A 25,912-nucleotide genomic window follows, 5' to 3' on the forward strand; every position below is an offset into this window, starting at 1 on the left:
TATTGTTTAATTGTTGAAAGGAAGTAAATGAGATATACCATATATATATATATATATAAATATATCCTGTAGCTATAGCTTTTTGGGCTTTCTTTAATTTCTACATCTCTTTATACTTACTTGAGTTTTAAGATAGTTCAGCTTAGTGAGAAGTTCGGCGAAGGTTCTTTACATACCCTGGCCATTCAAGGGGGCAATTCAAATTAAGGTCTTGTTTATATTGAATGTAAAAGTCGTGGCAGAACCCTTCAAGTATTCACATAGTTTTAATCAAATGCGCAGTGGAGTCAATCAAGCTCTGCTTATATCTCTTTTCTAGAGTTTCTAGAGTCCTAGAGAGTCATAACGTTTGAAAATAAGAAATATCTTCTTAATATATGAAGCACTGTATAGTTTACAAGCAAGCTAAGAATGTGTCTAAGCTTTACATCTAAATCCAATACTTCCAATTCTTCAACTTAGAAATTCCCACTTGATCAAAACTTTCCCACAACTTAAATACAAAAAATACATATTTTCTGATTACAAACCCTTATATTTATCAATATATACGTTTTCAATTACAAGCTAAATTCTAAGATAGTTTTCATATCCATATACAGACAACCTTATCGTGCATCAAAGACAACAACTGTAAGAAAAATCAAATATTTAACAGATGTATACAGTTTGGGCAGCACTGTAAAGTGCTAAGAGTCCCGGTACTTACGACGCTTGGTGCGCTTCTTGTACATGATGCGGTAGCCACACTCGCGGCAACGTATGGGATCACGTGGACGCATCTCGTTCTCATGATGACATTCTATGTAAGTTTATATAAGAATTAGCATTTATAAACAAAAAACATTTATAATTATGTGCAGACATGTGCGCGTCTGTGCGGCAGCATGTTGTTGACTGTTTTAGTCGTTTTCAGGCTCATTTGCTTACTTACCACCACAGATGTATGTCATTGCGGTCTTAACATTCTCCTTGGAGCTAGTTTCTGACATTTTTGGCTCAGATGATTAAAAATATTAATTTTAAACGTTCTGCTTATGTGTAATATTGTTTTTACAATGCTATGTTCTATAACATAACAATGTTAATTAACAGTCTATTAGCAGCAGTGTGCCCAGCAGTATTTCTTACTTAGTATTTTTTGTTATTTTTATTTACTAACTCTAAAATGGTCACATAAATTGCATTGCACTCAGTTTAAACGTTTTATTGTTGATTATTTTATTTGTTGTTTAATAAAATGATTAGAAAAAATAATAAAAAGTTTGTAATGCATCCGCGCAATGTATTACGCACTGCTCCTGACTACACAAAGCTGGCCATCAAGTACAAGGACTTTCGGCAGGTTTGCGAATTGGTAAGTTTTGTATTCAAGAAATAAATAAGAATATAAAATATTTAATACTTTGCAGGAACTCAATGGCAAGGTATCTATTAACTTTCGCAATGAACGAACATTGCGTGAATTGACCAAAATGTTGCTGCTGGAATATTTTGATCTGCACGTGGATTTTGCGCCGGGCAGTTTGGTGCCAACTTTGGCGCTGCGCTTGAACTATATTTTGTGGCTAGAGGATTTGCTGGCGCCACTGAAACTGGATGCAGTGTGTGGCATCGACATTGGCAAGTGGCTAGCTTTAAGCCAAGAGATCTGTCACTTAACAAATCTTTTCAGGTTGCGGTTCATCGTGCATTTATTCACTGCTGGCAGCCAAAAAGAATCGATGGCAGATGCTGGCTCTGGAGTCGAAGCAAGCAAACATTGAATATGCGCTCGAGAATGTGAAGCGTAATGATCTGCAACACCTTGTGGAGGTCTATAAGCAGCCCGACAAGCAGAGCATCTTCAAGAGCTATTTTGAGTCTTCCAATGAATTGGCCAAGGAACAATTTCACTTTTGCCTATGCAATCCGCCTTTTTTTGACTCGAATGCTAAGAATCCATTTGATGCTAACACACGCAATCCACAGCGTCGGCCAGCGCCTCACAATGTGCGCACGGGTACTGACGAGGAGTTGACATGTGTCGGCGGCGAGGTGTCTTTCGTGCAGCGCATTGTCGACGAGAGCGAGCTGTACAAAGAGCGCGTGTTGTAAGTGCAACTGCACCAAATTTAAACTTTAAAAATAACATCTCCGCTTTTCAGGATTTTCACCAGCATGCTCGGCGTCAAGGCTAACGTGCCCAAGATTTTGGACTATTTGCGTGAGCGGCAAATAAGCAACGTTTGCACCACGGAGTTTCATCAAGGACACACCACACGCTGGGCAGTTGCGTGGAGCTTTCAGCAAACAGCTCTACAAATAGATGCGGCCAAATAGCTTACAACCAATTATATATGTAAATAAGTGTACATAGCTTACATTAAGTAAAAGTATATTTTAAGGTAGAATCTGAATAAGCTGTTGAGCTCATGTCATGTGGACATATTCTGAAAAGTAAAACCGTTGCCCGCCCATATGAAATGGGCGACCACGAAACCTTTTCCACTAAATGGAAATTCGCATGTCAGCGAGCCATTTGCTGCCACAGTCAACACACAATCGGGCAACAAAACTAGCGGAAATTATCGCTGCGTTTATATCATATTGACCACTGGAAAAACTTACCCATCACAAACACACAAAGCAATTGGCAAAGCTTAGGTATTTCCCATATTGAAACATCTATGCAAAAACTACAATTGGAAGCATTTACTTTACAAATTAAGTCAAGTGAAAATTTCAAATTAATATTCAAGATTATCCAAAAGCTAAAGAGTATTCCACAGTTGTGTTTTTACTAGGAAATGCTTTTAGCTATTGGACTTTTCTTAGTGCCAACAGCTAGACTGCTTGCTATTTTCCTTTATAGCATTTCAACACGTTAAGGTGTTAAAAACAATGTAATTAAAAGGCGAGTCGAGTCCTTGAGTTCAACTTGGCCACGTTTCTTATAAGCTCCTGAGGTTGCTTCCGAAAATTCATGTTATTGCTTTTTGTGTAAGCTGGAATTTTCCATTTATATGGAAAACAAAATTAGCTCCAGTTGTTGTAGTCTTTACATGCAGCAAGCTAAGACTTTAAATAGATAATGATAATCAGAATAATGGAAACAAAGTAAAAAGTTAAATGAAGTAAAAACTTTGCCTTGTCTAGACCGCTCTCAGAGCATATTGCTTATGTTTTTGTATGGTTAAAAATGCATTTTTGTATAAATAAAACGTTTTTGTTGAACTTAAGCTCTTAAGTATTTACTTTTTTACAAGTTTTTTGTTTTTGCTTCATTTAATATGCATTTGTTAGTCGCTTGAAGTTATCTACTGCTGTGCAATCACTTGAACTTTAAGCTCAAATAATATTCTTTAAGAGCTCTCCACATCGTCAATGGGCAAAAGGAAATCTCAAAATACTAATACATAAAAATCATAGACATGTTGTGTGCCATAGATAGATAGACACGTCTGCCACCCAATTGCCTATCTACAATGGTGGGCAGGGTCTGGCGCCTGGCTTGTGGCTTCTGGCTGCATGCCAAGTCAAGCCAACAATATGAGCTGATCAGAGCCGTAGATGGTTAAGGTTATAATTGCAAATGGCTGCTATCATATCGTATTGTACACAACATGACCATTATCACAGGCGATAGATGGCAGTCCGGAGTCCGAAGTCCGGAAGTGGATATCGACACGGACACGAACATTGAAAGCCAAAGAGCAACTGGCAGACAAGCGGCAAACCAAAACTGGCAGTTCGTATGTCAAAAAGACTCAATGTTGACTTTAAAATCACATTTAAGAGTTGCACACACACACACACACACACATACACAGTTAGCCAGTTCAATTACTCGTTGTGGTGGGCTGCTCTGGCAGCTAGATACATTCACTCGCTTGCTTATTGAAAAGGCTTTACATGAACGAGACACACGCCACAGACACGGCAACACGGACTATTTGCATTACGTCTGTGTGTGCGTGTGTATCTGTGTGTGTGTCTGAGAGTGTTTTGTGTCATTTGCCTGTCATACGCCTGGTTTTTGGTTGGTTTTGCTCATTGCACTAAGTGAATGTACTCGGATTGCCATGTGTCATGACAATAGCATACATTTAGGTGCACGAACTGCCTGCCAGCCAGACAATTGCAATTCTAACAGGCAGCCAGTCAATCCAGCTCCCAGCTCTGGCTGCTTGCTACGTGCAGTCACGCAGGTACAGGAACAGCGCCCAGCACCCCAAACCCAAAACCCAAAACCGAATTTCGATTTTTTCTTTCAGCAGAGTCGATGCCTTGCATTTAAATAGGACTTTTCAATTTGGTTGACATGGACGCCCTTCCGAGTGTGTTGTCTTTGTTCATATCCTGTTCGACACAGCCCGAGATGCTGGCCAAGACAGCGCAGCTGCTGTGATTGATGTCTTGGACCCAGCAGCCCAAGTGATTGATGTTCTTGGCCCGCAATTGTCAAGGTTGACAAAGATTTGTGCTGAGAGTTTTTCTAACTATGTATATATATATATAATATGTATACATATGAAATGTCATCTGTATTAACCCGATTGGCCGGCTCTAAAAATAACACATTCATGCCATACATCATTTGTCGTCCATTGTTTCTCCAACTGTATTTGTGTTGCAATCCAATCAAGCGACTTGTTGGCCTTGCCACTCAATTACTTAGCCATGCGCCACAGCGAATTCGCATTAAAAATGTATTAGCCCAGCATAATATGCGTGTTATGCATGGTCGTAAACTTATTTTCTAAACCATTTTATGATGCCAATGAAAGACGAAAGCAGGACAACTCCCACTCGGAGTCCATTGAAATTGATGCGCTCACAAATGTAATTTCGGCTGTGTCTTGTTTCGGCTTTATGACATTATTCACAACACCTTTAACCGGCCATGGTCAGCGGTTTCATGGCCGACAAACATTTTCGTGGGTGTTGTGCAAACAAGTCGTGCCCTCAGCGGGTTTTTAATTAACAATTACGCCGTCGAGGCAGTTCCAGGACACGTGTTGGTTTCTAGGTGTGCGCGTGTGTGGCCGTGTGTGTGTGTGGTGAGTGTGTGTCTGTCCCAAATTAAGGTAATAGCTAGAAAATTACAAAAAGCACACATGTGGGAGCGCTCATCAACGTTGGAAAAGCAAACAAACCTAGCGCAATCCAATCATAAAATCATTTCTGTTACGATATGAATATATCGTATACTTGAAATACGATATAAAAATTATGGCTGAAGTAAAATAGATTAATTTAAATAACTTTTTTTAGATATTTATATTTTATATTAATTTATTTAAAATAAATGAATTTTTTTTAAATAATATGAATTTGTGTGAGATATAATTTTAAGGTCTTTAACTTCTTGGGATTTTCTGCTTTGGTATCATAATTTGTATTGCAAAAATAATAAATATTTCAATAAATATATATAAAAGTTAGCCCATTTATATTGCAAAATAATCAGAGTAAACATATTAGTAAGAAACTTGCTTATCAAACTCAAGCATTTAATATTCGATTTTATATAAAGATGCCAATTTCATTTTTTTACTCAGTAAACAGTTTGTAAACATTGTTAGTCACTTTCCAAAACAGTTTTCACTTTAAACTACTTAAAATACTTAAAGCTTAAAGCTGTATTAAAAGTATTATTCAATTTACTGAATGAAAGTGAAGAGAAAATTCTAGTTTTCATTCTGGTCTGTGAATTGAACTCGTGGCTTAAATGCCTAAATAATAGGCAACACTTCGAACTACCTAAATCAAAATTCATTCACACTTTATTTAATAATAATCTTAACATTCAGAGACTATACAAAACACAAAAGGACTGCATGAGAGTCAGACCAAGCCTTCTGCTATTTATGACTACATAAGAAAATAATTTTCTTGCTCTGGCTCTGTGGGACGTGCGTCTATGGCAGACATTTATACTTTTAATTACATAAATTAATTTTTCGATTCATTTATTTAAATGTGTTAACTGTTGGCCTGCAGCTGTAGGCGTGTGATAAATACTTTCGTGCACAATTCGCTGATAGATCATTTATCATGTCAGCGCTTATTCAATTATTCTGAGCGACTTTTGCTGTAGCCAGGTGAAGAGAAGCGAAGGTTGGCAGAATTTGGCTTGTCGAATGAAATGTCACAATCTCGTTTTATTCTCTACTAAAGTTAGTTAGACTAGCTAAAGAATGTCTAAGTTTCTTTACACACTTTCACATTTTAAAACTAAAAATTAATCTTGAGCCGTAAACTCCGCTTTCAGTGTTTGCCAAGCTGACAAAAGTTTGAAAGTCAAAATTTGATTTGGCTGGGCAAACAGCAAGTGGCTTTGGGCCTGGGCTGTGTTTACACTTGGCATAGTCTGGCTGAGCTGCTTTTCGCTATGCGCTGGCCTCGGGCTATATTTAAAGCCAACACTTTAAAAACATAAATTTTCACACAGAATCTGTTGGTCTGCTGTCAATTTGTGCAGCGCCCAGAAAGTTGTTGCGCACCGGTGAACTTCAGACAAAAAGGACGCGAGAACTTTCCACTTGGCAACAGTCCCGGGAGAGACGACGCACACAAACACACACACACATACACACACACTCACATAAACAGATACAAATGAGGGAAAGCAGTTCATTCGTTGCTGTAGTTTTGTATGTGCCTGTGGCATAGGCCGAACAACACGGCGTATACGTAATTTGGCTGGGCATGTTTCGTGCGCTGGCGCTGCGTTTCGTGAGGCAGCTAGAAAATCGAAATGTGCTCAGATCGGCTGCTGGAACCCAAAAAAACAAAGCATCAAGTATTTTTATCTTTTGCCAAAAATAATGACTTTGCATTTCGGCGGGCAAATGATGCGCAAACTGAAAGCCTTTCCTGCCTTTTGCCACCCCTCAACCCTTTGCCAATTATGGCTGTGAGCTCTTGGCACTTGAGACAACTCGTTGTCTGTCACTTTATCAACCTCGGCAAGGGTCTATGTATCGCCAGCGCATTTGTCATGCCAGTGTTCTACCCACAACAATGCAGGAATGCCCAAACGGTCTGTGTGAAAGAAGCTGGGAAATTCCATGCCAGCACTTGCTATGCATGTTCACACGCTCAACGCATTCACAGCTCTGACTAAAAGTTTTTGTCGCTATTTTAAGTCTTAAAACTGTCTTGACATCGGCGACGCAATCTGCTGTTGTTCGTTTTGGCTCTTGGGCTTTGGCAGCTGTGAAATGTGGAAATTCACACATTACTTACAATTGATGCGGCAGCAGCAGCAGCAGCAGTAGGATGTTCTTTTCAAGTGCAGTCACTTGTACTTGGCTCTTATTCTTCTTGTATTTCTGCTATGGATTGTCTGCTCGAATGTGTTTTTAATATATTTGAAAAGGAAATTTAATTTACAGGGTATCTTGTCGTTTAGTATGCTTCACTTGACACTGCTCACTTGTCTTGCAGTTGCTGACTGGCAAAATGCAAGCAGATAAGGGCTTCGGCTGTTGCCCAAGACTTAAATGAAGTCTTAACTCTTTTGTGTTGCATAGTTTAGGGCGCAGCAAAGTTTGCTAACAGCGTGTATAAGTGTGCATCTCAATTATAGTTGAATCTAATTAGATAAGTCTGTTGTGCGAGATTTAAACGATGAAAACAGAAACTGAGACGTGCTCGCAAGAGCAGCTAATAAATGTTGGTTGAAATGGGAGCTCAGCTACTCAGCTCTAATAAACTTTTTGCCTTTGCTGATAACTCACTCAGCGCATGGCACAAATTCATTGTTCAGATTAGCAGTGCATGCTGTATGGTTTATAATTGTGCTGCCCGATGGGCACCATTAAATATTTTGAATAGACTGTCCCAGAATGCATTTAATGACAGTTATTTTTTGCGTGTCAGGCATTTTTTGCGAGCTCTGAAGTATTTTTGCATAATTGTTAAATATTTACCGGCTTCAGGCATACAGGGTGTCCTCGTCCAGTTACTTGCCTCTTTATGTTGCGCATCAAAATAAAATACTTTCTATGCACATTGCGTAGCTGAAGCTCATTTGCATAGCTGTGTATTGCGCTACTTTAGGGTAGTGCCCTCTGTCTCGCAGCCGCCTTTGATTAAGACTTCTGCCAGCTGACACCTCAGAGGGGGCTACAATCATGTTTCGTTCTGGGCAAAGTCAAATGTCAGTCGAATTTACTATTTACATATGCATTCGTGCTTTTTCCTGCTAACATTTGACTTTATGATAATGACACCCTGTGCGGCGTAGCCTATCGACAGATGGGCAGGTGGCCCAGTGGGTGAATGGGCGTGACGGAATAAGAGCAGACCAATTCATTTCGGAGTGAATCACACAGACACACACACGCGCAAAACAAACTCCCAAATGGGAAACAAAACAAAAAAGTTGCTAAACTGAAAACAGAAAGAAAGAGTGCTCATATGAAGAGTGTTCGATTAGCAGATACCCTGTAGTTAAAGTAAATTCATATAAACATATTTAGAAAACCTTTTAACTGATCATCAAGAAAATGTTTGGAGTTATTCTCATTGTGACACCACCTGAGTTACATCAAATCATCAATATTTCATCAATTTAATTCTTGAATATTCCAAAACCTCAAAAAGTTCAGTATCTTAATAACTACAAAGCTCAATAAGGCTGACAGCTTCATTGCCTTACTACCTCAATATCTCAATACCTCAATATCTGATATAAATTTAAGTTCCAGATGAATCAGAATCTCCATACTTAAAGTGTACAATATCTCAATACCTTAGTATTTTAATAACTTAATATTTTAATAACTTTATATCTCAGTATGTCCACTTCTTGTGAGAGAAATTAATTATCTCGCATTTACTTAACTTAATTGCTTTACAAGAATAACGCTAATCCCAAACAATTAAATATATCAATTGCCGCAAAACGTGTCTAGTTATTGATATTTATTTATATATATTTATAAGCTTTAATACACCCACTGATATTATTACAGGATACAGGATATAAGAACAAAAAATTTGCACAAAAACAGAGCGACGTCAACATTGTGGCAAAAAGCGTGGCATATAGGAAGAACAAGAAACACAAGCAAAACAAAAGCAGAAAAGAAAAAACTAGTAGCTGCTTAGGTACATGAGTTATGCTAAGGACAAACAGAATGGCAAAGATACCGGAAAAATGTTTCATTGATATTTTTATGGCGAAATTTTTTATTTTTCTTTAGCTTTGAGCATTGTGTAGCTATTTATGACTGCCAAAAGGTATGGTGAAATCTACGTGTGTGTGTGTGTGTGCGCGTTGGTAAAGTTGGTGCGTGCAAACGTCCCAATAGATGATGCCATTGCCTTAGCAACTTCACAGCAATGGCTGCTGGTGCTGCTGCTGTCGGCGCTGCTCTTCTGGCTCTGCTGCTGCGGCTGCTGCTAGTGATGTGGCTTTGTGATGTTATATATGTGTTTGTGTGTGTGCACGCTGGCTGTCGGCTTTGCCAGTCCGCTTTGTTTATTTGCGAAAAAACTCTGCAGCCAAGCAGACATCAGCTGTTGTATTGTCATGGCTCTCCGTTAGTTTGTCCTCTCTCACTCTTGCTCTCTCTCGCTCTCGCTCACTCACTCTCTGCTTTTATTTCTCTCTACTAAAAGCATAGTCACAGTGGAGCAATTTTTATTAAATTTAAGCGAAAATTAATTTAAAAATAATATGGTATCATAGAAGTAAAACTGAAAATATTTTTATTAAATTAATAAGAAGATATAATATAATATAAATTATTTATTTTTGAAAAACTTAGAATATATATAAAATATGAAATTTGCATTATAAAATTTAACACTTAAAATTAGACAAGAATTGAGGGAATTGTAATAATTTTGTATTGTCTAGCTAAAAACTACTGACACACTCATAAAAATTTTGTTTTGTTAATTTTATGTTTGTGCATGCATCTGGCTCCACTGTGCAGCCAATAAAATGAGTAGACATGTGCTCTCTCACTGCCTGACTGGGTTTTTGTGCTCTTCGCCTTATTTACCCGCTCGATTTCTGGGGCTCCTTTTTGGCTAGTTGTTGACTGCCGGCTGACGGTGACGTTGACGTTGACTTCACTGCCTCTGCTGCTGTCGCTGCTTCTGTCGCTGTCGCTGCCATTGCTCCTGTTGTCGACTGTTGAGCCTTGCTCCTGCAGGATAACAGCCGCAATTTATTCTTAGTGTGGACGCGTCGCTTGCGTTTGTCAGTTGTGCCTGAGCTTGTGCCAGCGTCAGTCAGTCAAATTTAACGTCAGCTTCAGAGTTTTTCAAGTTCCGATTTCCATTTTCTAACTCTCAGCACAAAAAATAATTTAGAAAAAAAAACTGGCTGATATTTTCGTGGTTGTGAACCTTTTTGTAGCTCTTTTGATTACGACTCCAACTAATTCAACAACAACAAAAATTTAAAGGAATAAAAACATAGTTTTTTACCAGATTTTTGTACAGAAAGGTTTCAGCCAAACAAAAGTCAAAGTGCAAAAAACCAAACTCTAACAAAAGTTCATAAAATAAAGTTAAAGCCCGCGTGTGTAAGGAATTTGTTATCGTGTGTGTGTGTGAGAGAGTGTGTGGGTGTCGGTGTGTTTGTGTGTGCTGACTTTGTTGTTGCCGCTGCAATTGATTAAACAACAGCGATTGCCTGGTTCTGGTCTGGTTACCTGGGCCAACTTAAAGTACAGAGACCAAGCAACAGAGTCTAAGCCAACACACAATGGGCTGCAACACCAGTCAGGAGCTGAAGACAAAGGACGGCGGCGCCATCGATGCTGTCAGCAATGGCGAACCGGAGCCGAGTGCACCGCAACTGGAGCTGGCCGATGGTGGCTCCTGCTCAGCAAAATCCTCGAACAATCATACAAATCACGCAAAATCAAATTCAATTATCTCCAATGGCGATGCCAAGGCGGCTGCCGTAGCTGCCATCTCCAAAGGCAGCAGCGCGGTAACAAATGGCGTCGACCGTTCATGCGATAAGGCGGAAATCACAGAATTCAACGATGATGTCGAGGAGGAAGGTAAGAGCCAAATACATATCAAATACAATACAACAAATACCCCAAAAATACATTCATATTACAAAGCTCTTCACTATGTATGAGTGTGCGTATGTATGGGTATGTGTGTGTGAGTTTCTTTGTGTATTGTATGTGTGTGTATGCGTGTGGTTACCTTCATTATTATTTATTGTATTTTGTATTTATCAAATGTGTGCTGTGTGGCAAATCCCTATCGCAGTTCCCTTCCATTCCATCTCTCTCTCTCTCTCTCTCTCTCTTTCTCTTTCTATTTGGTTCTCATTCTAATCCAATAACGCGCTTAATGGTGTCGCAAATATATATTACCTTAAATATATATATACATATATAAATATATACAGAGGGTATACATGACTGCTTAATGCACACTACACTGCACTACATTACACTCTGCTACACATTCGAGTACATTTTTATACCTAACGTCCTTTGATGACTTCTGTACATTTATGCGTATGTCTGCGTGTGTGTGTGTGTCTGCGTGTGTGTGTGTTTGTGCGAATCTCCTGTGCAAATTGTTGTGTCCTTCGGCAAATTTGTGCAGCACTTAGCTTGGTTAAGTAGCCGCACTGTTGCCAATATTGCGTCGACTCGGAGCACAACATTGGCCTAATGGGCATTATAACAGGCCATGTTTCACTGCTTATGTTATCTAATAAGCGCCACATAAATATATCTTTATGTCAGCGCTAAGAGCATAACATAAATATATTATTAACTAGAGGCATAAATTTATTGCCTACGTTTCGAGATGCTGCGATGCTTATGGCTTTGCTGGCGAGGACCTTTGAAATGTTGAAAGTGAAGACATCTTTACTTAGTTCATGATTCTTAGAACCTTTGGAGCATTTTGTTTAGTTAGCAAATGAAAAAAGTTTTGATTGGGGAGAGTGCGTCAAGAGAGTTCTTAGCTGCTATAACACATATTGCCTCAGGTATTTGTCTTGAATGTTATAAATGGAAAAATTACTGGAAGGAAGAAGTCTTTATAGTCATGTAAGTTGTTCTACGAATAGCTATTGATAGAAAAGTTTATTACCAGCACTAGTTTGATAGCTAAGGAATATTGCTGCTTAAAAGGTATTTCTGAATGCTCTGGAGGTAACATTTTCACAATTGATGAGTTCCAAATTTGAACTGTCCATAACTTTATCGGCCTATATGCAGTGTATGTTCAAAGAACCAGAATAAATTCGAACAAAAAGGAAACATTAAGTGCCTTAAATATCTTTGAATGTATTAAAACTACATTGAAAATATCTTACGCCCTGCAATATTTACCTGTTATATTAACCATTTTAATGTCTATCCACTTTAGCTACAAATTCTGTAAAAATTATTTGCCTGACGTTTCAAGTTTTATGAGTCTTTTTTTCTATTCTTGACTTTGACTGGAAAAAAATAAATTTTTAATTAACTGCAATTAATATAATCTTAGTTAAGTTTGGCCCCGAAATAATGTTGCTTTCATTCAATTCCTTTAGAAAATTAACTTGAAACTGACCTCAGCTCAGATTTGTTCGGCACCAAAAACTCTCTTCTTAGGTAAGGTCAAAGTCGCTCATTTATAATTCAAATGTTTTACAATAATCAAAATTATAATTGGCTTTGTGTTTTGTTGTCTTCATTATTGTTGATTCCCTGCCTGCATGTTTTCTGGGCATAAAGTTCATAATTTGTAGAAGAAAAACATTTGGCAGAATAAATCATGGGCAAAGTTTTGGTTGGAAATTCGCGCGTCAATCTCACAGTTCAGTTCGTCTTACTCTCGTATATGTTACTCATAACTGCGATGTTATTTTTAGAAATTCAGCAGTGAAAAACTTTTGCGGTTTGTTTGCCTTAAAAAGGAAAACAAAAATGGAAATAAAATTCGCGCGTGAGCCGTGCCACCTAGCCGCAGGCCACATAAAACTGCAGAACTCAAATGTATGACTCATAAATTACCGGAACGTGTTTTCCCATGTGACAGGTGCAGTTGCTCCGTCCGACTTGGTATTTGGATTGGGTCCCCAGGCAACGAGCAGCAGGCGCTGGGCACCTGGCCACCGGGCCACCAGCTCCCGCTCCCGCTCCAGCTCAGATAAATTGCACAGCGACACTTTATCAGCGCTGGCCGTAAAGCGCTTGGCAAGGACGACGACGACAACGATAAAAAGGAACTGCTCTCCTGTTCTGGTGTCGCTTAATACCACAAATTATGATTATTGTTTAGTAATTTCGTTGTTGTTAATGTCGCCTGTCGCCGTTGCTGCTTTTAAATTGCTTAAACATTTTCATGCATGCGTTGGCAGATTTTCATTACGCTTTGCCCTTGAAGGGGCACAGCTGCCTTTTCATGAATTTTCCCTGAAAATTATACAAATGCGCAAAATTTTGGTTGGCTGCTCTAATTAGAGCTTGATAAATGCTTTTCATGCTGCTTTACATTAAAAGAAATTCCCCTTTCTCAACGCTGGCCGCAAAACGCATGGCTTTTCCAATGAACTTAATTACAAAATGCTTCAAACGCTTAATTATTTCTATGTGTAATGAACTTGCTCGACGAAGGCCATAGAAACGACAAGCATATCAATTTCTGATTGTCTGAGTACCAGATGTCAGGAGTTCATGTGGTGTCTGCTTTGCGGTAAGGTTGTTGATGATGGCTGAATGTTAATGAAGGGTATGCATGATATATACATATAAATCTATATGTATATATATATATATATATATATATATATATATTTATGTATATATATATATATATATTTATGTATATATATATATATATATATATATATATATATATATATATATATATATATATATATATATATATATATTATATATGATTTTATTGCAAACAATAAACGTTTTTCAGTCTTAAATAAATATTGCTATGCAAATAGAGGCAGCAAAAATAAAACAAATTTGTGGTGTAAAATAATATTTACTTAGGAGAAAAAATGAATTCTGCTTGAATAATTTTAAAATGTTTAGTTTCATGTTTCTAAATTAAAAAAGGAATATTTATAAAAAATAAATATGTGTATATATATTTTTATTAAATTCTACATTTTGTTTAAAATCTTTTTCTAAATAAATTATAGCAAAATTCATCAAATGTATTTCTTATAAATTCAGTTAAATGAGTTTTGTCTGAGTACTAACTTGACTGGCTCTGATTTATATTTGCATTTAAAGTTTAATTTAGTGAACTACATTTATTAAATAAACAATGTTAGCGTATAAATTGAATACGTGATTAATAGACTGAATGATTTATATAATTTTCTGCTAGTTACGCTCGTTGCACAGCTTAAAATGAAATATTTCGTAGCCTTTACAATTTATGCTGAAATGTATAAAACGTTTGAGCTGCAGCGTTTATTATTAAATAATTTAAAATTAGAGGGAATATTAAATATGTTTGAGGGATTATCGATTGTTGAATAGATTAGAATAATTCAAACTTTTTAAGTGGCAGCAACGTATGTGTGATTACTTGAGTATTAAGGTATTAATAATAAAATAATAAATAATTAAATAATTAAGGTATAAATAATGAATGTAAATAAAAAACAATAATAATATATATAATAAATAAATAATAATAATAATATAAATAATAGTATATTTTAATAAATAAATATATATATATTAGATCATCTAATTTGAACTTTTTATTTTCTTTTCAAGTTTTAATAATCAATGCATCGCATAGAAATTTTAAAATAAAATATACGAAATATTTTTATTATTATATTATGATATAAAACAAATATAAAGTTAATGCTGTCCGTGTAGCTTTTTCAATTCAAAACGCGTCACACGCTGCTCAGCGCTGAGCTACTCGAGCGCAAACTCGTAAGGCAGTAAAAATATGAAATCTTGTTGCAAAATAAACATTTTATAGTTTCAAGTAGATGTATTTTATATTCAAAGCGACCTTTTTTAAGACCTATGTAAATAAAAGGACATGTAATATGTTTATCTAGCATTTTCATCAAATTTTGGTGCCTAAAAAATGTTTATAGTCTTTCGTTAGGTATTAAATTGTTGTCTTTGGGCTCCGCTGTCGAAATAGTTTCTTTGCTTTATATTTTTATACTTCATTCTCTTTTTGGTCTTTTTTTGAAATGCCGCCAGCGACATAAATAAAGGCAGCTGCAAAAGGCATAAAATAAAACTACCATAAAGCAAACCAGCCATACAAATGCCTTTTAAGTCGGCGTCGCTTTATGCCTTCTGCTGCTGCTGCTGATGCTGCTGCTGCTGCTTCTGGTTTTGCTTTTGCCGAGCTATGCCAAGAAAAATTTCATATTATAAACACGTAGCCGGGCTCAACACATTCGGAGTCTGTTTGCGTTCTTCTCTTGGCTGCATATCAAAAAATAAAAAATATGAAATTAAAAAAGGAAATGCGCTGCCAGCAACAGCATGAGAAAACTGCAAACTTGGCCCAGGCCCGAAGTGAGGTTTATTCAACCCGCGACTGTCGAATGAAAAGTTAAGAATGTCTGCCTTTGACGCATTACCAACTAATTAATAAATGCTGATGATGACGAGTGTGGCCCAAGTACATGGTTCTATGGCTTATCTTTATGGCCGGCCGCACCTAACCGAAATAACATTACGTATGCGCCCAAATTATATGCCCATTAGTTGGCCAGGGGCGTGGCATGGCATGGCCAGCGTTACACGACGCTGCACATAAATTAGCAATAAAGTTGTCAACTCAAGCGTAAATCTGCGCCACACACACACACTCAAATCTGAGCCTCAAAAAATCCTAAACAAATACAATGGCATCCCAAAGCGGCAGGCGGTGAAAGGCAAGCGGCAAGTAGAGTGTGGCAAGCGGAAAGTGGAAAGCGTGTACAATAAAACACTTTGCCTAGTGCTAAGCTCCTGCTAAAGTATCTGCGAGCTGCTTTTGTGCTAATGTGTAATGCAAATAGACGCCCGAGAGGTATGCTTCCATTGTTGCGTCTGCTCTAAATGTTGTTATTGTTGTTGTTGCAGATGTATACAAGCAATTAAGCTATTCGTGAGTATCGTTAGATTATATCAGTGATGAATTTATGCCACCGAATTGAGTATACTCCTCAATTTGAATGGATGAATGTCAAATGTTGAGCTGAAACTCTTTGAGAATATTATCGGAAATATAATTGATGCTACTGCTACTAGATATTGCTAATACCATACTCTTAATTTACCAACAAATATCAATAGTCATCTTTCATAAGAATTTGTATAGGTTGAGCTCATAAGTTAACTGAATTGAAAAATAGAAGACTTCACCTTTGGCAAGCTCCAACTCCAAGCGAATTAGAATTTAGTGAAAGAACGATTTCAAGCTAATAATAGTTGAATTGAAAATCATTTCAAAAAATTAAATTACATAAAATGTATAAAATGTAGCTATTGAAATAAACAAAAACTTTTAAATAATAAAATATAAATTATTATAAAAAATGTATAAAATAATAACATATTTTAAACTAAGAGTGATTGAAAGTTTTAGATGCAAATTCTAAATTCATATAAATAAATATTTTATCTCTGTTCTCTGCTGCTAATACAAGCCAAAGAGGCATTTGACATGGACTCTCTTGCTGCAGAGTATATTTAAATGGGATTAAGAGCGAATGCGCACAAAAGCACGCAATACAATTTGCTGCGTTCAGCTTTGGTCGCCAGCGCGTTACTCGGGCGTATGCTTCATATTTGGGGCTTTTCACAGATATTTGCATAATTTTAATTAAAACGGCTAAGCTTTGAGTTTGTCTCGAAGCTTTTGAGCCGCTACAAAGCGGTTTCAATTAGCAGATACACTCAAAGTATCAAACCATTACCACAACATGGCTAACAGGCTTGGCCGTTTCCGACGTCGATTGCCGATTGCCGATTGCCCCTTGCTTCAGTGGCTAATTATGTTGTGGCTTTCAGCTCAATATGACTGGCAAGAGTGTGGCTAATGTACGCCTAATTGAGAGTAAATAAGACGTTTTGCCTGCCACTGTCTTGGTGGCCTGGCTTGATTTATTGGCGGCTAATGATTTCCATTTTGTATTTTGTTTGTTCAGAGCTTTGCCTTGAGGTGTGGCCAGCGACGCCTTTTCGGCTATTGCGTTGACGTGTTTATGTGTTTGCAGCTCGCTACGCTGATTTCTATGCCTGCCTGGTTAATTAAAGCACTTTTCAAGGTGTGAACGCACTTATTAACTGAAATTGTACTCAAATAAAACCCGAACACGTTACGTATACGTAATGCATAGTCAAAGAGTTGCTCTTTGCACATAAACAAAATGAATGTAGGGTCGGATGACCGCATGGCATACCCAAATATTCCGACCTCATATCGTTAAAACCGCACGTTCCCGCCGTGTTCACTTAGTGAGCCATTATTTTCATCTAACTTTTACAAATGTTCTGTTTCGCCACATAGGGGGCCACAAATTGTTGGCCATAAATTTTTAGAGCCGTTCGAAAAAAAAGCAACCAACACATTTATATACAAATTTGGCATCTCCACATGGGGACTATTCACAGCTCGTTTGGTCGTCGCCAATGCCGGACAGCCATAACAATATTATGTATACGCCATGGCGAGCCCTTGCGCCGGCATTTATTTTAATTTGCCATAAAAGGTGCGTCCGTCTGGCTAAAAATAGGTGTAGAACGGCCTTGCCCAAAAAACAAAAAAAAGCCATGCGATGAGCCACTCGCTGGATGGGGCTTGCGGCCAGGTCGTTATGTGGCTAAATGCTGCATATTTACACGAAAGAAATGCATAAATGAAAGAAATGAAAATGCTTAGCTTTGGCCAAATTGGACACTGGAGCCGCATTAAAGCGCCGGACAAATACCAGAAATGCGTGCCAGAATGTTATTTGATATTTTGGTCTGTGACAGCCGCGCTCGGAATTGAGAAAAAGCTGGCGCCACGCACAAATTATGCATATCTTTATGTACACATAACTGTCAGGCGTGGGCGCAGCAAGTAGTTGGGGTGTGGCCAGCCACCCAGCCAGCTGGCTTGCCTGGCCATCCACCGCTCTCCCTTTTTGCACTTTGAAGGCGAGCGCACAATTTGCAACGCGTTAACGAACGGAAATGATAAATTGACATTTCTCGTTTATGTTCTCAAGATTTCCCACTGCTCGTGGCTCCATTGCTCCATTGCTATTCCGTTTGCCATTTCCTGTCTTGTTTACATTTCTGTCATCATTGCTTGCTTCTCGGTTTCTTTCACATTTCCGTATTGACTCGGCGTTTGTAATTTCAAAAGAATCCCAGTCTGTTTAGCAAATAAACATAACAAACGAAGCCATTAGCGTCGAATTTTAAATAATCGTGATTCAAAGCTGCAAAATTAAAAGACGCTTCATTTTTATGAGCGCTTCATAATGAAAGAAAAGCAACGGAAAATTATGATTAGAAAGTGTTTACGACTACAGCTTTACTTGTGGCAGTGCATTTGCTGTTGAGATCTTTAATTTAAAAATATATTTTCGAATATTTTTAGAATATTTTTAATTTCGAATATTTTTAAATTGAAACTTGTGTACACTAACTATTTAACGCTTACAAAAGGCGTGTCAAATCTTCCTACTTCTTCCATCTTCATCCTTAGATACACAGTTAAAAACACTATTTTTATTGCCTTCCTCCACATCTTATAAATATAAATAAAAGCATATAAATTCTATATATATAAAATAATATAAATTATAAATATATAAATTATATAGGCTGTGGAAAATTTAAAAATATTGATTTTTGACTAAATTAAACTGCTTTCATATAGTAAGCCAGTATTATGTTGCTGCTTCACTGCAACATTCTTTATATAGCACTGGCAACTAAGGCTTTTGGCCTTTGAAGCTTGTGCTTCAAGCTCAGATGCTCATTGTTCAAGTTGCACAAGTAAAGCATTAATTTTGACTGCTCAGTAAATTTCTATGTCTTGTCTTAAAATGTCTGATCTGTCATTTAAAGTAAAAGTTATTTAATCTTAATTAATTTATGTTTTACAAATTAGAAATTAATTTTTTATTAATACTTCTACAGATGAAACCATTCCTTGTGGATTCCCATTCACATTCATATTCACAATCACATTCATATTCACATTCACATTGACTGAGTGGCATTCTCCCAGCAGCCTTTGACCTTAGACGTATTTTAGTTGCTGTAACATAGCTCAACTTTCAGACTCAACCAAGCCTTACATCTCATCTCCTAGTAATAGATTTCTATTAGAAATCGCACAACTACTCAACCAAATGCTGTCCAACCAAGCAAATAACCTCCAGCAATTATGCAGGCAACTGAGCAAGCTTGTAAAGCATTTCCAATAATAAAAGTTGTGCAATTAAATTAAAGAACGGAGCTAACGGAAGGCTAACCCACATTTTTCACAAACGTTTCTTCATCTTTTCCACATTTTTTGCTCCGCCAAATTTAACTTCGCTGTTCTGCTGCCCCCTGCACATAAGATTGAAATTGAAAGACAAAACTTCGCCATCAATAAAAATGTCTGCCATTTGCCGACTGGCGGTTATGAATTTATTATGAAGCCTTGCGATATGCCCAATATTATTTATGATGTCAATCAGCCAAGTCGAAGTATTTTTTTCTTTGCTTTCCTCCTTACTTTTTTGCTGAGTTTGTGTGGCATTTTAGGCATTTGTCACTTGCCGCCTGTATTAATAAACATCAGCAATGTCAGCCATATCCATAGCTATATTCGTATTTTACAAATTTATCAAGCTCTTAATAATTGCCTGTGATTATTTATTATGTGATGGCCTGAAAATATTTTTCCCATCGACTCTTTTCCGCTGTCTAATGGCTTATGAATTTCTGGTCTATCGCAATCGTAAATGCTTTAACAACTGCAGCAAAACGTTGGCAATAAAATTTAAATTTATTTTCCTAGATACATTTTTGCGTTTCACTCTTATCTGTTTTCTTGTCAAGTCATTGGTCTGGAAAAAAAACTTTTCTAAGAGATTTGCTTTGCGTCACAAATGCTGAATAAATAAAACCGTAAAGACATTAATCATCTAGCTGAAATCCCTTTAATTGACTCGAACTCTTTGTAGAATTGTGAAAAAAGAAAAACACTTGGGATTACTTCTGCTTTCATATCAGTCAACTTCTAAAAATAAAGTAATATAAATAGGCCAAGGCTTTCTTTTTCTCTCCTAATAATGATAAATGCATAATTTATTCGGTCGAACTTTTCTTTTTCGGTTACGGCACGCAGCAAACAAAAACAAAGACAAAGTCTTGAGTGCTATCAAATTTATGTCGACCTACTTGAATATGTATGTGAATGAGTATGTGTGCGTGTGTGTTTGGTTGTTTGTTGCGCAAAGCATACTCTTGTTGCCTTAATCAAGCACACATAATACAAAAGCTAATTGCACAAAGCCAATGCCGCATATCTCAAACGATGCTCCATTCTATAGACAAATGCCTCGCAGCACTCAGGCCAATAAATTTGCCATATATTGCGCAACACAAAGATGATAATGGATATTGCGCATTATATGGAGAAAATTTAATTAAAAAGTGTGTACTTAACATCCTAACGTCCAACATCCGCACCAATGTCAGCCAATCAATATAAATTGTTTGTTGCCGCGGAGCATATTACGTATACGTCATGTTTGAACAGCACTGGCAGCTGAGCTGTTGCTTCCGCTTCATAAAAATACGACCGACAATAAAAAAAATATAAGTGAAACGAGAAACGAGAAGCGACAAAAAAGTCGAAACACAACATTTTCTCGTTGGCAACTTTTCTTGACAAACAAAAGCGGAAATTGATTGTATTACAACAAGCCAAGTAACACCAGCAACAATAAGCCATATTAGTTGGCAGCATAAAGCGTCAACACACAGTAATACACAAGTGAATACGTACATATATGCACATAGCTATATATATACATATATATAGTTGTTTGCGCGACGGCAGCACAATAAACTTGGCGCCGCTTATTCTTTTTGTTTTTGTTTTGTTTCGCTTTTGTTTTGCTTTTGCTCGGCGCTGCTGCTCTTGAAAGCCTTTGCATAGCATTCTTTATGCAATTAACTTGATTATGTTTTTGTTGGCGCTCAAATTTGGCAATAATTGCGCGAGCAGGACGTAACTTTTTCATGCTGATTAAAAGTTTAGCCAGGCAGGCGGCAACTCGTTGCCGAGAGCCTGGCAAACAAGTTGAGGCAGGCGAAACCCAAAGACAGCAGCGTCTGACAGACGTCTAACTTCTGCTAGACTTTGCTTAGCACGCGCATGTGTATGTGCGCCCTCACTCTACTTCTATCTCTCTCTCTGTTTCACTCAGTTTTGTGTGTGTGTAGGTGTGTGCATTCCCTTACCTTGGCATTGCCTGAGCTTCTGCCAAGTTTTTTAGCCGTCTTCTTACAGGCGCTGCATGCCAATGAGCCACAGATATTCAACATTTTAGCAGCTGAGCATTGTCATATAAATTAGCAATAAGCCTGAATCTAATTTCAACTGTTTTATTCAATTAGAGCTATCGAATGCTGTTCCATGCCAGAAATGTTTTTGCGGCTTGAATTCATTTCGAGCAAGTCTGTGCGCAAATTTAATGTTAACTTTGACTAAGTTCTAAGAAATGATATGGATAAAGTCAAAAAGAAATATTATCATAATTAACTAATGGCTTAACTTGTTTTATTGCAAATTATTCATAAATATATATACTTCATAGACAGAACAAAACAGTTTTTGTTATGAATTTGAATTTAATGCCAGAGCTGAGAGTCTTGTTGGTCTAAATCTTTATTCCTTAAACAGATTTAAAAAGTTTATGTTTATTTTTATGTTACTTTTCTTTATTTTACAAATTTTTTCCTATTTAAAAATCAAATTTCTTCTTTAATTTTTCACAGCTGTAAAAATTACATGATTCACAAATAGTTTTCTCTTCCTTAAAACAACAATTAAATATAAACAAATATATGCCCAACTCTCTCAAAATTTTATCAAGTCACATTCAATGCAGTTTGACTTTAGGGCTTTCATTGTTAGCCAACTTCGAGACCTTCATAAACATATCCATGCACTCAGGTGGCAGTCAAATGCTAGCGAGTGCTTGAGCCCAGCTTAAGGACTGACTTCAGCATTTGCCAACTGCACTTGAACAACTGCCATAACTGGGAGTATTGTATAACTTTTGGAGGGCTCGCACTCAGCACTGACTTCAAGAGTTTCGTAGTTTCGTTTTATTATCTCGGTTCTATTATTATTATTATTATTATTTTTCTTTTTGTGTAGCGCGTCGCACTCAAAAAGTTTTTGGTTGCGTATGGAAATCCTTTTCGGCCTTATGCATAGTAAATACCCTGCACTTGAGAGTGTAATTGGGTATATTAAAATGCGGTTGTACAAGGACAAATATACCTCTGTATTGTTACTTTTAAGCGTAATTCTAGTCAGCCAAATTGATGGAGATTCAATGCCTTTTTCAGTTAGAATCTATTTAAGTAGATGTATATGTTTATTGTATTTATTTTACAACTACAGGGTATATGGCAGACCACATTTTGTGTGCATCTATTGTCTTGTGAATGGCTTCTTTTATAGGGCTTCATATGATTAAGGACTTTTATGCCGCGAAGTCTTGCGGATATTATTTAGGCATTTGGAACTTTGATGGGCTGAGGGCTGTGGGCGCTGTGGATCGCGCATGCTACAAAGTTGCGTGGCTCTAATCAATGCTAATAAGCTGCTGCGTGTTGACGGGAAATTGAGTCGCGAATATTACGCATACGCAGTGTATTACATATTAAGTGAGTGTAAATGGCCGCGAGAATGTGAGTGCGTGTGTGTGACTTTGTGTGTTACTTTGACTTTACTTTCACTTTGTTCGATTCATTTTGATCATAAATTTCATACGTTCCACTTTGATATTGTAATCGTTGCGCTTGCATTTCACACAGATCATATCGATATATATAAAATATATATATATATATTTAAACACGATATTGTTTTTAATGGCTTTTTCTCTCTGTATTTGTCTTTGTGTTTCCTTTTTTTATATAAACAATCGAAACGAACAATTCAATTCAAATTGTTATAACCAAATCTGAATCGATAATACTGCAGATGAAGAGCCGGAGGTGGAGATACTAATACCACATCACCATCATCATCATGGCAGCAAGAAATTCCGTCGAAATCCTTTGAAAAACTTGGATCTCGATTTTAAATTCGATGTTAATTCGTTTTAGCCAGCACTCAAATTTACCACAACAACAATACTATCAACTGGTGTGTGTGTGTTTGATAGCTGGGTAATTTGTTGTTATTGTTGTTGTTGTTTTTGTTGTTGCTGTTAAATTGCTTGCCTCCCACACACACGCACACACACAAAAACAACAACAATAAACAAACAAACAAAGCAGCCTAGCAACCTATATAAATATATATCTAAATATAATTGGCCTAGAGAGCACGTCTTAATATATTTTGTGTGTTGTTGCTCTATTTGAATATATACTCAGTGTTGTAAAATGTTAAAAAGCGCTGTTAACAAGTGTTTACCAATTAAGTAGTTTAACAATATCTCCTTTAAATATGCACGTTTCGTTATGTATTCAGTATTTTGATATTTTGAAAACACTTTGAAATAAAATATGCTTTTTTGTTTTAATAATACAATTGGCATGTTTTTCTAACGGTCTTTCTCAACTAAGTATTTAAAAATATTTCAAATGACAGCTGGCAACGCTAACAAAAAGCTCGACAAAGCTTTTAAGCTGTAACAACTTTTTTCACTCTCTCTCTCTGTTTGTACGCGCTGCGCATTTCCCTTCTATACGCAGTTGTTGTTCATGTGTTTCAATGTGTGTATTTTAGTTTCAATATAGATTTCGCTTGGTGTCAGTTTCGCAACTAATTTTATTTTAACTTTCTTATTTGCAGGTAAATATTGGCATTATATTCAGCTTATTTTAAATAACAGGTATTTAGAGCTTAAAATGTACCTTCATAAAAATACTGGGAAATTTTTAAACGAAAAGCTCTGAGCAAAGCTTTGGAGTGAAGCACACAACTTGAGCCACATTGCGGCGGGTTAGGAATCCAGCCAAGGTGAGAGAAGCCTGCTTCACTCAATTCGCCTGCCGTGGTAGACCTACTTTTTTAGTTGGTCCACACGCACACACACACAAGGGGTGGAAAGTGTTTCGATTCCAGGGCGTTTCAAGTTAACAGTGGCCAAAACATCACTCGTTTAGCCACACATTCGGGCGCCCGAATGTTCGAGCTGTGCGAACAGAGACGCTTTTTAACCAAACCCATGGAACAAACGAGGCCAGTTTCACAAATCAAGCGAGGTGTTCGGTTCGATAGGTTCAGTTCAGCAGCTAAAAAGCGAAAGTGCGCGCGACTCTCAGCATATTTTGAAATTCAAAAAGTGTAGCATACTTTAGTGCTGCAGTCAAGCCAACAGCAGCAAAGCCAACAATTGGACGAGGTACGACCTACGCTTAAGTCTTACAATAAAATTGACTATTCAATAATCATTTTAAAATTTATTACTTTTTTTTTAAATATACGGTTTTTGCCTGCACATTCAAAATTGCCTCATTTTATTGTGATATACACAAATAAAAATATATACATTTTTTTTATTAAATTGTACGCCCAGTTGAGTTATCCTAGCTGTGCCCTGGTGGGCGCTGACGTACAAGCCAGTGTGCCCATGAATAAATAAAAACTGAGTGTGCCTGTGTGTGTGTGGTGTGGTGTGTGTGCCGCCAGCGCACTGCTCTGCGTCCGCTTCATTCAGCTCAGTTCGACATAAAAATAACATAAAATCTGGCTCGGGTTTTGCAATAATTTTTCTTTCCTGTCTTTCAATTGGTTGGCTTGTGGTGTGTTGTTGGGGCTTTGGCCATAGTTCGGTTTCCGCTCGACTCCTTATCGCAGCCATTTGCATCTAAACAGCTTCAAAATTGGTGCTTTCGACCGTTAACAGGCTCGCATATTTGATTTGATTCCATTGTATATCCACAATATCGATAGACGCTGCCAATTAGAAGTTCTACTTTTGTTAACTTTACTCCAGCCCAACCATATTTGTCTGTCCTCTGCTAAAGCTGGCTGACCTATTTCCGCGCCACACTTTTTGTAGCAGCTCAATTTGATGTTGGCTCCTTAATGATTGAGTGTTGACATTTTGTTATGGATTTTTATTTTAAAAAAAGGCTGCGGCCTTTTAGAGCACGACGAAGCGCGTAGTTTAATTAACTCGTGTCCCACGCAAGGGCAAGCTGTGTAAGCAAAAGGGCATCTTTATGACACTTGGGGTCGACCCTTTAGTATTATAGAAATTTCTGCCCAAATCTTATGCCAAATTTCGTACTCGAAATAACTTTCCAGTTGAGTTTTTTACTTGCATATTAATTGGGTTTCTCTTTAGTTTTGTTAAGTCAAAAAGGTTTTCCCTGAAATATAAAATCTGCTTTGATTGTTATTCTTATATTTTCATACAATTTTATAAGCTGCAGTATTCGAGACACCCAAAACATAAAATAAATATATCTAAATAATTAATATCTAATTTTATACAGCTTGTATTTATTTCTAACATTGTTTTATGAAATTTGCATATTTTGTTATGAAAGTTATCTGCGCCTACAAATTCCTTCAGTTCCTACGCCCACTCTCACTCTAAGTCCCAACCCACTTCTACCGTATGCCGCTAAAATTCATAAACAATTTGCCACGTATTCAGCTCAGCTCGTCCTGTCGCATCCACAAAATACCAAAAGAGACAAAGCAAAAATTGAATATTCAATTTTAGCCGCTGGCTGCCACGACACCAAAAATG

The 25,912-nt window shown here is 37.2% G+C and overlaps 3 protein-coding genes across 5 annotated transcripts in view; 2 read left to right on the plus strand and 1 right to left on the minus strand.

The window, feature by feature from the left end:
• Positions 1-499: 499 nt before the first annotated feature.
• On the minus strand, positions 500-1,074 carry LOC111602582 (DNA-directed RNA polymerases I, II, and III subunit RPABC4). The gene is made up of 3 exons (XM_023319738.1): positions 935-1,074; positions 710-802; positions 500-631 (listed from the first exon to the last, which is right to left on the minus strand). Exons 1-3 carry the CDS (start codon positions 990-992, stop codon positions 609-611), a joined length of 174 nt encoding a protein of 57 aa, XP_023175506.1. The 5' UTR covers positions 993-1,074; the 3' UTR covers positions 500-608.
• A 78-nt stretch (positions 1,075-1,152) lies between these two features.
• LOC111602555 (U6 small nuclear RNA (adenine-(43)-N(6))-methyltransferase) lies at positions 1,153-3,211 on the plus strand. Its single transcript, XM_023319709.2, has 4 exons — positions 1,153-1,357; positions 1,413-1,623; positions 1,676-2,093; positions 2,148-3,211. The coding sequence occupies exons 1-4, from the start codon at positions 1,241-1,243 to the stop codon at positions 2,320-2,322; spliced, it is 921 nt and encodes a 306-aa protein (XP_023175477.2). The 5' UTR covers positions 1,153-1,240; the 3' UTR covers positions 2,323-3,211.
• Positions 3,212-10,443: 7,232 nt separating this feature from the next.
• LOC111602548 (cilia- and flagella-associated protein 91) overlaps positions 10,444-25,912 on the plus strand; it is a 47,402-nt gene continuing 31,933 nt past the window's right edge. The window contains exons 1-2 of one of the 3 annotated variants that reach the window (XM_023319700.2): positions 10,444-11,018; positions 23,182-23,341. In XM_023319700.2, coding sequence (XP_023175468.2) covers positions 10,715-11,018; positions 23,182-23,306 — 429 coding nt within the window. In that variant the 5' untranslated portion in view covers positions 10,444-10,714 and the 3' untranslated portion in view covers positions 23,307-23,341. Of the gene's footprint in view, positions 11,019-23,181; positions 23,342-24,366; positions 24,554-25,912 lie in introns of those variants that run through there. The other 2 variants (XM_023319699.2, XM_023319701.2) reach the window with 2 other exon arrangements.

The sequence above is a fragment of the Drosophila hydei genome, unplaced genomic scaffold (assembly GCF_003285905.1).
Source record: "Drosophila hydei strain 15085-1641.00,03,60 unplaced genomic scaffold, DhydRS2 tig00000060-arrow-pilon, whole genome shotgun sequence".
NCBI classification, from domain to species: Eukaryota; Metazoa; Arthropoda; class Insecta; order Diptera; family Drosophilidae; genus Drosophila; species Drosophila hydei.

Excerpts from the sequence above, each read along its gene's own strand:
- LOC111602582 (XM_023319738.1), bottom strand. The coding sequence starts at position 992 with ATGTCAGAAACTAGCTCCAAGGAGAATGTTAAGACCGCAATGACATAC. Across the intron at positions 803-934 it reads AATGACATACATCTGTGGTG|AATGTCATCATGAGAACGAG; the intron begins GTAAGTAAGCAA and ends AAACTTACATAG. Across the intron at positions 632-709 it reads CAAGAAGCGCACCAAGCGTC|TTGTTGTCTTTGATGCACGA; the intron begins GTAAGTACCGGG and ends TTTTTCTTACAG.
- LOC111602555 (XM_023319709.2), top strand. The coding sequence starts at position 1,241 with ATGATTAGAAAAAATAATAAAAAGTTTGTAATGCATCCGCGCAATGTA. Across the intron at positions 1,358-1,412 it reads TTCGGCAGGTTTGCGAATTG|GAACTCAATGGCAAGGTATC; the intron begins GTAAGTTTTGTA and ends AATACTTTGCAG. Across the intron at positions 1,624-1,675 it reads AGTGTGTGGCATCGACATTG|GTTGCGGTTCATCGTGCATT; the intron begins GCAAGTGGCTAG and ends AAATCTTTTCAG.